Source organism: Oreochromis niloticus, linkage group LG7, assembly GCF_001858045.2.
Source record: "Oreochromis niloticus isolate F11D_XX linkage group LG7, O_niloticus_UMD_NMBU, whole genome shotgun sequence".
NCBI lineage: Eukaryota > Metazoa > Chordata > Actinopteri > Cichliformes > Cichlidae > Oreochromis > Oreochromis niloticus.
Window position 1 is genome coordinate 58,562,808 of NC_031972.2, and position 14,056 is coordinate 58,576,863.

The 14,056-nt window shown below is 41.7% G+C and overlaps 1 protein-coding gene across 1 annotated transcript; it reads left to right on the forward strand.

Moving 5' to 3' along the window:
• Positions 1-8,448: 8,448 nt before the first annotated feature.
• Positions 8,449-10,898, forward strand: fjx1 (four-jointed box kinase 1). Its single transcript, XM_005470987.4, has one exon. The coding sequence runs from the start codon at positions 8,928-8,930 to the stop codon at positions 10,224-10,226; it is 1,299 nt and encodes a 432-aa protein (XP_005471044.1). The 5' UTR covers positions 8,449-8,927; the 3' UTR covers positions 10,227-10,898.
• Positions 10,899-14,056: the final 3,158 nt, after the last annotated feature.

The window sequence follows — 14,056 nt, forward strand, 5'->3', positions numbered from 1 at the left end:
CTCTCGTCCTCAATTTCGGACCCGTAACAATGTCTTCAGTATGTATCTACAATGTAGAAAGTAGTAAAAAATAAAGAAAAACCATTAAATGACAATGCGTGTCCAAACTTTTGACTGGTAGTGCATGGACATGTCCACCCTTTTTCTGTACTTATCTTTGCAAAAAAGAAAAAAAAAATAGGAGCGCAATAGCTTAAAGAGCAACAGTGTTCTTAAAATCAGTTACTTGACATACATGTGTGCAGCGGCCTCTTGTGGCCAAACAGGAAAGTGCACAGTATCCTTGTACTCGAAGGGGAAACTGTGTGTATATTCAGTGTGTACGTTCAGTTACAATGAATGAATGTTATTCCCAAAGACCTAGTAACTAAAAATCTATATACCTGAAAGATAAAAAGTAGTGTCAAATTAATCTCTAAAAAAAGAAGAAGAAAAAACCTTCAGAATCTGGATGAGTGGGGAACAAAAGGCTCTCCACTCTCCACTCACAGGCTTTAAACTTAATATGCAGATGAATGAACAGGGATAAAGGGCTGAGGTATACCAAATTCTAGAAAAATGTGACTGTCTACATGTATCTATTCAACATGGTGGAGGCTCTGTCATATTTGGGCCTGCATTTCAGCCAGTGGTGTTGGGGATCTTGTGAGAATTCATTAAATTATGAAATTGGTGGAATTAGAAGTACTATTAAAAGTGAAAAGTACTATCATGGATTGATTGACAACAGCTTCATATTTCTTTAACATCACAGTCATCCCAAACATACCTGCATACCTGGATAGAAAAACACATAATGGCTTCCCCAGAAACTGCACCTCAACATTGTTGAAAAAGTGTGGGATTTTGACTGAAAATGGAATCAAAGGCAGCCAGTATCCAAGGAAGAGCTTTGGAATATTCATCAAGAAGCCTGTAGCACTATTCCTAAATAAATAACAACACACCTCAGGCCTGAACTCAGAGAGTTCTCGCTGTATTGAAGAATAAAGGTGGCAATACCAAATATTGACTTTCAAGCTTGTTAGAATTGTACTGTTTTTGTTTTCGGTACTGTATTTCTACTTATGTTTGAACTTTTTCCATAAATTACTGCACATATTTCACATTATCCTAGTAAAATATGAAGAATATGAAATGATTTCAAGGCCACCATTATTTAAATAAAAAGCAAGGCACATTTGGAACATCTGTGTTATATTTGTAATAAAACTGACATAACAGAAAGAGAGAGACTGTGCTTGTGAGAGAGAGAGCCTGGTCAATTAAAAAAAACAAAGGATCTATGAGGAAAAATGACGCATAATTAACACTTCTAAAATCTAAAAATGAATCTAACAAAGAACAAAAAGTGTGAAAACGTGTCTAAGTTGGTGAAAAAAATGAAATTGGACTTCTATTTTCTAACGTTCGTCTGCACTTGTAACTGTTGGTGTCATTCTACCATTTAACTTCAAAAGACCTTTGATCTTCACATGTGTTGTCTCTCACTGGAAACCTTGGAGAGGAAACTCCATAATGTTAAAAGGCTAGATCTAAATGAGTAAAATATCAGAAGATCACTTATCTATCATTGATCTTGGATCAAAATATTTTAAGACTTTTAAGACTTTAATCAAAAAGTGCGCCATGATCCTGATAAACCCTGCTGATAGCTGAGGATCTGTTTCTGTCTTTAATAAAGTTATCCTTACAGACCTGTTACATCATGTGTTGCTCATGCGGATGTCTAAGCTCCTACAATGTAGGCAGCTGAAGCACAGAGCATGCAACATTGGCTGTGGTCTGACTGAGCCTTCTGATGTTGATGCAAATATATTGTCCTCGCATCACTTACTCGGTTGAAACTGTGACAGCAAATTGACAAAAATGCTGCAAATAATCTCAAAGCATGACCATAGAAAAGGATATTTCAGATGTCTAAATTGTGCAAATTGAGTCACCAGTGTGGATGTCAGTTAACTTATTGGTAGAATGCCACTGTGTCGCTGAAAAATCATTTAAAATTAATTTATGAATACATTTTAAGACAGAAGCAGCTGCAAAAGTAAGCCAAAAACCCCAGAACAGCAAGCCAATGCTGAACTCAGCGGTAAACTGATATATTTTTTAAAGCACTTGAATTCTTAGCAACAGCATGTTAGTGTGTTGATATAAATATGAGTACAAAATAATTTATGTCCTTTCATTTCATTATTAACACTTGGTACATGCCAGAAATTCACAAAAATGTGTGTGTGTGTGTGTGTGTGTGTGTGTTGCTGTTAATCCTCTAGAGGGAGTCAGAGCCTGCAAATCCATATATTTCTCCTCCAAGAAGATGAGATCACTCTCAAGTAGCCCATAATAGGCTAACAGGAAATGTAGGGTGTTTCATTTATTTATTTATTTATTTATTTGTTATTTATTTATTTATTTTTATTGTAACTTCTGCAGCAACATCACAAAAACCAGATCAAGGAGAGAAGAAGAACGAAAATCAGCTTTTGCAATGCACAGAAAGCACATCCCAACATTCCTACTTCCATCTGTTATGGAACATATTGATTTGCCATTGCAGGCAGAAAAGTAGAATCACAATTTTGACTAAATGTCAGAGCGAGAGGGATGTAAGCACTAGGCACTGGACTGGAACGGGGCACCTTAACTAATTACTCTGATCTTATTTTCTTATTTTTATTTCCAAGCCTTGCGTGAGAGCTGTTTGATCAGTTCTCCACTTCTTTATCAGCAGCGAGCCACTGTGAATACCCACTGTGCTAAATTATTCAATTGGGCCTGCTTTGTTGTTAATAGCAGTGATCATTCTTCTTTAAACCACATAATGTATGTGCTGACAGCCAGCGGTGATACAAACCTGTCCTGAGGGACACAAATCTATCAGTGGTGGGTGCTATCAGCTACATTAGTGATTCCCAGCAGCAGTGAAGCATAGGCAAGTAAAATACACTGAGCATCAAGGCCTGTGGAAAAGACTCGCTCTGCAAGGCCACAGCCATAAATGATCAGGCTTTCACTCCATAGCCAGCTTCTGAGAAAATTGCCAGCATTTTGAGCCTTCTCTTTGTAGTTTAAAATGACAAAAACTATCTAACATCTGTTGCAGTTCTACCAAATATTTGTTGATGCAGCACATGTAAAAATATAGAACAAAGATTACAAGATAACAGTAAAGGGATTATTCCTGATTTAGACATCCTGTGCCGTGAAAAGTCTCACAAAACCTGCCAGTCCTTTGAGTCAAGTTGCAAACAGCCTATAATGCATGCTAATTTCAAGCAGAGGACTGAGCCAGCTTTGAGAAAGGTTTTCCATGGTCTTGTTGGTCTTGCAGCATTTGCCTGCTAGCCTTTTCCATGTGGCTTGTTTGCCTACCCTCCCCCACAAGAGTCCTGTCAACACTACCAGCCTCATGGGTAGAAAAAAAAAAGGTCAAAATGCAAAGGGGTCAAACTCGTGCCCGGGATTTGGCCTTTTCCCTCTCTTAATGCCCCAACAGTACTATTACTACAGCTGAGGAACCGTAAAAACAAGAGTACCACTGGGAAACGCAAAACGTAAGGTTGAAATAACAGAACCTTTTTCAGACGTTACTGACCACAAGGTTTGTATTCAACTAAAGTATGTGGCCCGTGTGCCTTCATTTTATCTGGCAGTTTGTGATCAGCAGATCTGTGGCAACCTCACACATTGGTAGCATATTGCAATTTTTCTCTCTGCCCAATGTCCAGCTTCTACATCTAAGGTGTATTTTGAAGTGGCAAGATGAAATGAATGTGCAAACTGGAGTTACTGTGTAAGCATGTATGTGTGTTTGCAGTGTGTTCCATATGGTAAATTAATAATAATAATACAGATCTGCACTGTCCTGTGGACTTTAGCCTTTGAATTTGAGCTTAAATAAGTAATTGATAACACTGTTTGTACTCTATCTGGAGCACAGATAGAGTAGTATGATGTGGTTATAAATATAAGTCATGTTAATACGCATATCTGGATGCATCTGTTTAAAAAGAAATGTGACTGCGTTCCCTCCTCTCTCTGTGTAAGCTCGGGCCATATGCTGAAAAGGTCCCATGTTTTTCATTAGTGGTTGCTTTAAACTGGTTTGAAATCCTGGGAGGGTGGGGAGGAGTTAGGAGAGAAGATGCATTTAGACCGCTGCACTCTTCCCTCACACATGCCTCAGATTCATTCCAGTGTGATATGAGAGCAAGCAGTTCACGCTGTTTGCCCATTAAATTTGAAGCTGCTAAATTTTTCGCTGAAATGCTAGGAAGACATTCAACCATCTCTTATCTTAACTGACCATATGACCCCCTCGAGCACTGGGGAGGGGAGGGGAACCAGATCGCAGCATCACATGGTGCATTTCATCTGAAAAAATACCAAGGCTTGGAAAGTCATGACTTTCTAAATAATGATCAGATGTTCCTAAACCCTCCCTTTAGCCAATTGAAAGGCGGACCTCACCACAAAGCACTGAGCACACTTGAGTCAATAAGCCAGTTAGCAGAAAGGAAAGAAAAAGAATTCAATTCTTGACTTATTTAATAGGGGATTTGGCATGGCAGGTCAGAGGGTGTAATCCAGGAGATTGGACACTGATTCTTTAATCAAGTGGCTCCACAGTACATCTCCTTCCTCCCCTCCTGATTTCACTCTTGTAAGAGGGTCTCCCTTGTGTAGCGCTGAATTTCAATGGCCCACTCCTCTGCTCGTTCAAATCTCCCCTCTCTAACTTCTCCTGCATGGAAGCCGGGCGGAGACGAGGGGTGCAGTACATGAATAACCCAACCATCTTTTCTTCTGTGACTACTGGATAAATTCAGCATTTATTAACAATAACCCATTCATTATTAGCAAATGGCAACCAACCACTCTTTTAAAAACCTTGGGCCTGCGTATCAGGAAATTGGCAAAGGCAGGCTAGCGAAACTGCAGTGAATAGTGGAAAAAAAGGCAGCCGTTTGGTGGCTGTGTGCCATGTTCAGCAATGCAGTGGATCGCTTGTTGTAGCAACAGCTTCAGTTTGATTCTGCACAGGCTACTTGTTTCTGCTCACTCCCTGTATTTCTGTCTAAATGAAACCACGAGTGAAACTGCTTTTAAAAATGGCATCATTCTGGGAAGACTCTAGCCGAGAATTAAACTGAATTACCTCTCACATTTAAGACCAGCAACATCTGCCGGCTAATTGAAGTCAGGATAATCTGCTGACGATAAAATCAATTTTGGGCAATGTATGCAGAATTCCAAAGCATTACTTGAACCAAGTACTGAGAAGATTGTATCTGTGTCTCCGGTACTTAAAATAATTGTGTTATGTCTCTCTGAAGTATTCATTGCAATACTCTACTACAATTACTCTATATTAATGTGATGGGAGAGAAAAAGAAGAGCATGTTGGGTTTCTTGAACAGATAGAAATGTGCCTCCTCCTGGATTCAAAGCTAGTATTGACACCTCACATATACATATACATATACATTACATAATCATGCCAACCTCTAATCCCCTTGGTATTATCTGCTCCACTCTCTTCTTTAGAATAAACACTTGTAAGCATACATCCACATGCAGACTTCTCTGCACATACATAAACCAGGAGACACAAATTCATCCCCATGGATCTCCTCCGCCCTGTCCCCAAATCCTAGAGCATGAGTAATTGTAAGGCCTAGTGAAATAATCGTAGCTTTCAACACTAATGGAAGTCCTGCACATTCATTATTCAGTCCAGGAAACAGAGTGCCACAAAGTGTCAAGGGACCCATGAGTTATTACTCAGCATGAACAACCTAAGACTACGAGGGAAGTGATAGAAGCTCACTGCACTCTCTCTTCCACTGTCTCCGTCCCTTAATGTCTCCTTTCCCTCCCTGCGTCCATCTGCGCTGGCAGACAGGCACCACACAGGCACCACGAGATTGTATCACAGCTGTGGCGTTGTCAGATGACTAGTGATGGGTGTACTGTGTTGCTGCAGACAGAATGACAGACGGTCTGGGCTCTCCCGTGTCACTGCGGCACTTGACTACGGACAGCCATGACCAAGGGGAGAAAAGGTTTCCATAAGTTACAGCCCCCCTGGGACTGCTGAAGGAGGAATGCAGCAGCAGGGGGCATGACAGCAGTGGGATGTCTGTGTGTGTGTGTGTGTGTGTGTGTGTGTGTGTGTGTGTGTGTGTGTGTGTGTGTGTGTGTGTGTGTGTGTGTGTGGAAGAGGGTGGGGGATGGGGGTGTAATGGGGAAAGAGACATAGGGGTTAGGTGACCTGCAGATAACACATAGCAAGAAAACAGATAGGTTTGATATGTGAACATGCCCACACTTGTGCTCGGGAAAAGCGACACCAAGAGCCAGCCATTACTGTTAGTCCACGCTCCTTTTAAGTAACAGCCATCAGACAGAATTCCAGCAATGCACTTAAGCCTTCTTCATTTTCTATGTCTAGACACTGAAAGTCTTAAATCTTGCTGTTACTCACTTTTCACGTGGAACTGGAGGGAAGTGGCAAGGTGGTGAAGGATTGCTATGACTGGAGATCAAAGAGAGAGATATTTCAAACTACTTCAAGGTACCCTTTCAACGTAATTATAAAGTTGTATATATTTAGCAAGCCTGCTGAGTGCCCTAACTATCTGCAATCTTGAGCAATTGGCGGCATGCAATTAAGAAAGGCTAATTTGTTTTACACAGCAGGTGGAAAAGCCGCACTTTTACCAGGAGTGACTCTTTTGTCAACATGTCAGAAAAAACAGCCTCGTACCACTCACCGCTACACAAACCATTTATTGAGACTGTTGCATTCATTATTTCCTCTTTGCTTGCACAGAATCGAGAGGTTTTTCAGTCTCTCTCCACACTGCTCCGTCAAGCTGCAATGCAGAATCAAACATGCTCTCAGAAAGGAAATTATCCTGCTGATGTTAATGAAAGGACACAAGAAGCATGACCCAATCAGAATCATTTCGCCTGCCTGTCTGTAGGAGTTTTTCTTCCTTTTTCTAGGATTATAAAAGATAAATTAGATTTATTTATTTTATTTTTTTGTAGTTCACTATGTCTCTGTTCAAGCTATGATATAATATGAATGTCAGCATGGAGATAAGAGTTTCAGCGCTCCGGGCATTTCGAGCATACATTAGTGGACATCTAGTTTACTGGCTGTAATTGAGTATTCTTGTCCGTGGCTGTCTTTTCGACTCAGGCAATTTAGCATGCCAGCATGTTGCTATAAAAATGACCCAATTAATTTGATTAGGAAACCAAGGTTCAAGATACAGAGAGTGAAAACATGAGTGGAATGGTATAGGCTGCAGTGGGATGTTAATGAGAGAGAATATTAGTGAGGGAGAAGTGTATAAAGGAGTTTTAATGTCTTGATGCATTCCTATATAAAGGAGTTTATGTGCACGCATGTTACATTTGGTTTAACAAAAGCCGTGGACAAAGAGCAAACAAGCAGTGGTTCACTTTAGTGTGCCCCGGGTGTTCATAGGAAAATGGTCAAATGCTTAGCAGCACAAATTGAAATAACTGTGCTCTTTTTAAATATTAATCAAGAGTGCAAACTATTAAAAATACTGGAATAGTGTTTTTGTATCCACTATGCATAACTGAGCAAGTCTTATCTGCTAATAAGGACTTGGCCTTCTGTTAGGGGAATAATGTTAAAACTTTATGTTATAGAAACTGGGGGAACTGTATCACAATTGAATTAAAACAGAATTTAAAAAATAGACTCAAATAGTTTATTACTTGTGATTGCATTGTTCTTAAAGAAGGAGACTGCATTTGGCTCCAAACAAACTGCTTGAGTCAATAAATTGGACTATACCGAATCCTTTGCCAGGCTTTTAGTTAAAGTATCTGATTTTTGTGTTACTCCGGCTCTTGGCAGAGAAGCAATCAAATCATCGTGATCAGATCATTTGGTTTATTTGTTCATATATTGTTGCTTAGTTTGTATGCTCTGGAACAAAGAGTCTTGTGGCCAATGTGGATATAGATACTCCAAAAAAAAGCCTTAAAGCTAAAATTCACCACTGCCTTGACTTTAATCTGAAATCTGCTGAAAAATACAAAGTACAACAACAAAGTAAAATATGATGGCACGACTTAGTGGTTTCTCTTATTCATAATGACCCCTTAACGGACATAAATTAGAAGGTGAATTCGAAAACAGTGAAAAATGCTATGCAAAAACGTCAAAAGAGTGAGGTCTGCAAACTCTCTCGCCTGTACTCCATTCTTGTCTGCCTCGCTGATGCAAGCACAGCTTTCCACACAGGCACGGAATACGAATGTATTAAAATGCGGAGTATTTATACTCTGGATATCAATTATCATAATGGCTACCTTTTCTTGTAATACCACACAATCTTCTGACATCACACAAACACATAAAACGCAGAGCGGTGCACTTGCTCCGCTCCTCTTGGAACCCTCCTTCCCACGATCCGCCCACCATCTCGGGACTAAAGTCACGTGTCTCACCGCCTAGTGTGTCTCTGCTAACCGACTCCACCACAAATCAAACTCACCCAGCGCCCGGTGGAGAGATAAAGGCAGATGGGAAAGAGTGTGGCGTGTACGCACAGAAAGCCCTTACGACGCCAGTGGGCTGTAACGGAGAACGTCCAATAGCGGCTATCGGGGTGAAGCGAAATGCGCTCTTTATTTCCCATAGAGTAGGAATATGACAAGGCGTGTGAACAGGACGGGAGATGAGCTTCACACAGTTTCGGAGACCCTCTTCTCCTTGTGATCTTACCCAGTACGCCTTTGAGTCGCAGGGATTCGGGCGTGTAGAGGACAGAAAGCGCACCGCTCAAAGCCGCTCCAGCTCAACTGCGGATCGGAGAAATTTATTTCTGTCTGTATCTTATTAAAATCTGCTGGAGTACTGTGTGCCAAGGGGAATGGTGGCCATCACCATGAGGGTTCTTTCAGCGAACTTGTTTTCTCTGCTCCTCCTGTGCGCCCTCGCAAGTGTTTTCTACGTCTGGAGCGCACTGGAGGACCGTTTGGAGCGACACAAACGGAGGTTCTCAGTACCAGGTGCAGGGTCCTTTCACCAAGCTCTCCCAGTGGACCTTTCAGCCAAAACTTTCCGTGCATTGCTTGCTGTCCCAGCGGCACAGAGACTGCACTTTGGAGACAGACTTAAGACTCGCCTCAACCTCACCAATCAACCTGTCTCTGCAGGAAGTCGAGATTACAATATGAATGGGAGTAACAAGAGGTCAGCCCCGCGGGAGGACCCGGTCAAGTTGTCCCCATTGGAAGACGGAATATTTTGGAACGAATGGCTGGAAGATACCCTTCCTGCGGGATTCACGGAGGAATATGCTGTGGCTTGGCAAAAGAAAGCGAGGACGTACCGGGTGGTGAAGCTGGAGCCGGGATGCGGCAGGATATCCAATCAGCTCGCCACGTTTGCAGACGGGACCAAAGCTTGTGTGCGTTATGGGATAAACGCGGACCAGGTGCAGGGTGAAACTTTGACTTATTACCTTGCACGTTTGCTTGGCATCACAAACCTGCCCCCTCTCGTACTGTCCCAGCTGGACAGTGACAGTGAGCAATGGGAGAGTGTGAGGACGCGGATAGATGGTTTACAGTGGAATGACCGAGCCGTGGTTTCTCTAACTCAGTGGATCTCCAACCTGACAGGGGTCATCACACCTGCGCCGCTGAGACAGGAGAGCAGCGGGCTGCATCCTGCGCTCGAGGAGCTCTGGAACAAGACAGCGGCGGAGCTGCTGGAGCTGATGCAGTGGACAGACCTGATCGTATTAGACTACCTGACGGCAAACTTCGACAGGCTCGTCAGCAATTTGTTTAGCCTGCAGTGGGACTCCCGTGTAATGGAGAGGGACACGAACAATCTCCTGAAAACCCCTCGCGGTGACCTCGTATTCATAGACAACGAGGCCGGATTAGTGCACGGGTTTCGAGTGTTAAACATGTGGGAGAAATATCACAATACAGTCCTGAGCTCTGTGTGCGTGTTTAGAAAAAGGACCACGCAGCGCGTGGCAGAGCTGCACACGCGCAGAGACTCCAGGCAAAGGCTGCTGGAGCTCTACAGAGACAGCGAGCCTTTGTCTCAGGAATTAGGATTTCTCTCAGATGAGCACGCTGGTGTTCTCCAGGACAGGATAGACAGATTATATACACACATTGTGCATTGCAAAGGAAAGTACGGCCAGCTGTGAACATTCAGCATGCACAGGTGATGGATTTGTTGTCTGCCTGCACAGTAATGAGCTTTGCAAACGCAGCTGGCACACCTGTGCTAAGCTGATGCGCATTACACAGAAAAAAAAATGTCTTGAATATCCAGCTGAACTACCTCCTGTGAATAGAATGTGTTTCCTAGTTTATTAATGAATCAGTTTGACACGTTTATAAGCTGAGATGTTCACTGTACGCCTCACTGTGAAGAATGACCCTGTCTTTACTTCACCCCTCTGATCTTCACCTGAATATGACTAAATGTAAAGAGTAGACTATGCGTGTTGGGTATCATAAACTACCCCTTCATGTGCGGTTTGGATTGTTGATTTGTGTTCAATAATCCCAATGTTAAACTCCTAAGCCTTAATGTAAGTTGACTCTTGAATATTGTATTTCTGTTGACGTTCGGCTCGCTTTTTTAGAGAAGATCTTTTGCACACACATTGCCAGCACCTGCACTCTTGTAATTGTGTTTGGATAGCATACTTAGCCTTAATTTCACAGGTGGAGCATATTCATTTGTGCATTTGTCTGATGTAAATACTGTCTGCCAACCTGTTTTGGAAATTTGATGCTAAACTAATTTAATGTGCTTTTTAACATTCCAAAAAACTCTTGTTTTTTTTTTTAATAAATATGCTGTAATTTAATTTCTCTGTTAATGCGTATTTTGTATGCAGTTTGTTCTTAACTGCCTTATTAGAACGCATCAAATATTTACCTATTTTGTGTGGAGTGCTGTTTTTTTTTCTTTTTCCCTTTTTTTTGAAGCCTCTGTTGCCTCTGTACTTTCCCATACAGTGCTCTCATTGTACTGTAGAAATATCTTGCACTGGCACACTTCCCCAGGAGCCATTCTGTCAGCCACAGGCACGCTACAACAGGCGTCTCTAATCCCCTTTATAATCTCACCCAGAATGATGAACTGAAGGAGACGACTGACATTATTTGACATCATTTGAAAAGGAATTTGCTGTTCCCTAACTATATTATGACATTTCATAGCTATACCGTATACTGCAGAATATTTGTCGCACAATATAAATTGGTCAACCTATAAGCAGTCTGCCTTACTGGTTGCATGTGCTGCATGTGCTGTTAATGAGTGTTTTGCCCTCAGTGGAGAGACTTGTTTACGGCTTTTTATGGGTTGGAAATGTAACCGTGAAAGGTTTTCAAGAGAAAAACCCCAAGGCCAGCTGCGTTATTTCGCTGTATAGTCTGTGCTGTCACTTTACATCAGCACATCATTTTTTTAATTTGACCCTTATAGAGCCATACTTTTCTTATTCGTTCCACCACAGGCCTACTTCTGTGTCTGATCTCTGGTTCCAGACTTATGAGCACATCAGAGGGAATGACAGTGATCAAACTTTTGACAGACTAATGCTTTCCAGCCTTTTGCTATCCTACAGCCCATCTGGTTTCTTTTAAAATTTCTTTATATATGTTCAACTCCAGGACACGCCACAAACTGTTTGCGCGACTCCACGAAGAGAGATGAATGCATCTTGTAAAAATAGTCGCTCGATTTTTGTACTTATACTTTATTTCATGGTTTACGGCATGTGTTTCAGTGATTTGTTCTTCTGCCTGCTAGGTCACTGCATAAAGGGAGACAAGCAGCAAAGGGGTAAATAGGTGTAACTGGAGGCATTCTGCTGTGCTTCAGCTGTAATAGGGACTTGGGGATCAATATGTGCACTGACTGGTGTGTAGGCGAAAGAAGGTCATGTTAATGCGCTGCCTTTTCAGTTAAAATATGAACATGTGTTTCAAGGACCTTGCAAAAGCTGCACTTGCAGCTGGGTATGGTGCTCCAGGCATGTCTGTTAATACCAAACTCTGCAAAGAGATTTACAACCGGCTGCAGGCTCCGGGGATTAAAAACAATGCAAAGCTAAGATCTGCATGTCTAAGACAGACTTGTGACCTTTCCGCCTTTCTTGCCTCGCATGATTTCCCCTTCCGTATTCCATCCACACCATGCCCATCTTTTTGTGCATCTGTCTTTGCTGTTAACATCACTGTCAGCTTCATTTATGACCTAAATTGAAAATGAAAGTTTCATTTTCCTAATTAGTTTTTTTGTGGATTCCTTCGCACAAGAAAGTCATTTTTTAACCCGGGTTTCCTGCCAGCTGTAATCACACTAATGGGGTATTTCAAAGAGGTTGTTGAAACACCCTTAACTGTTCACATATGTTCTTCCTTCACTCTTACCGCCTTGCTTATTTCAGATAACCACACAGACTTCATGAGGTCTTTTTTTCCCACCCAACACCAACAAAATATTCATACAGATAAGCTTGTGTAGTTGTTCAATGAATGCAACCCATCCTAGCTTGTGGCATCAGTGCAGCAGATTATTTTACTTACACGTTAATACATGTCAGTTTTCTGCTGTTTCCTGCAGATGTGTTTGTTTTTTTTTCTGTGTAAGTACAGACAGCCAGGGGCCAACAGCAGGCCCGAGCACAGACCCCAGGTACTCGAGCCAATCTTCTTCTTCTTTGTGCAAATTTCAAACATTCCAGAGGAGCTGAGGGAGGATCATCTCCACGGACACACCAGCACACACAGACACTTCTCAGGCACTGAAGCGTCCCAGCTGTGTACACAAACCGCTGTCAACGTTGACTCAGATCCTTTTTCATCTTTTAAAAAAAAAATAAATTACAGCATGCTACATTTTATTAGGAACAGAAAGACATTTCAGTAGATGCTAGTTATTGTTGCTTTCTTGCTGTAAGGTAAGTGAGACTACCAGTCTAGTCAGTTTGGCATCAGGAGACAATACAGGCAGAATCTGATTAACTAAAAGGAAAATCTACTCATCAGCTCTTCTAAATCTCACAAATAAACCTTTACTGTATCTTCTCTGCTGAGTCCATATGCATTAAAGAAGGAGTGAAATGATGTGACTGTCCTGGTTTAATAAGATTTAAGATTAAATTTTTCTTTTGGCCAAGAGGACTGACTCTTCCAAATTCTCAGCCAACTGCCTGGCAAACCTATGGCGACAACAAGACTATGACAACACCTGCCAAGAAATATTCTGGCACACAGTACCCTGTAAAATTGCTTGTTGTTTCTACACTTGTTGGTCTGTGCATTTAAGAGTAAAAACGAGGCGTAACATATCAGTTACTGAGTTCTGGAGTTATTTAATAGACTTTAGATGTTTTTTTTATTTCATTTATTTCAAGAAAACAAGACTGCTTTTGTCAGACCGTGCCAAAAAAAAGAGCATTTTCCCAGACGCTAGGTGACAAACTGACTTACACTGTCCCTTTTCTGGTGGCCCGTGAGTGGAAGAACATAACTTGCATTGTTTCACAGCTACACAGTACAAGGAACTTCCTGCGCATGACTGAATGATTTCATTATGAAACTCAGGAAGAGTCACTTAGTCACAGCTGAGTGGATTCGGGCCATGATGCTTAAACTGGGGGGTTGGGGCAACGACTCGAGGGCCTTTGACAATGCAAGCACTGGACATGCAGGCTGTGGTGCGCCTGAAGAGCTGGCACAAAGACTGAATTTGTCCAATCCAGGGCTGGAAGTGCGAGGCCAAAGGCTTTGTGCATTCTTGTACAGCAGAAAGTAATGAGTAACAAACTAAGGCGAGAAGGGGAATGCACATGCATCATGTGATAAATGGAGAACAAATATGTCAAATATCTGAGAGTGTGCAAATTAACTGAAGTGAAAGTTAAATATTATTTTATGTTATGTTGAAAATTTGCTAGTTTTATCACTAGTTAAAAATGTCTTCATTTGCTCTGTGATTTTGAAGTTCTTTGGG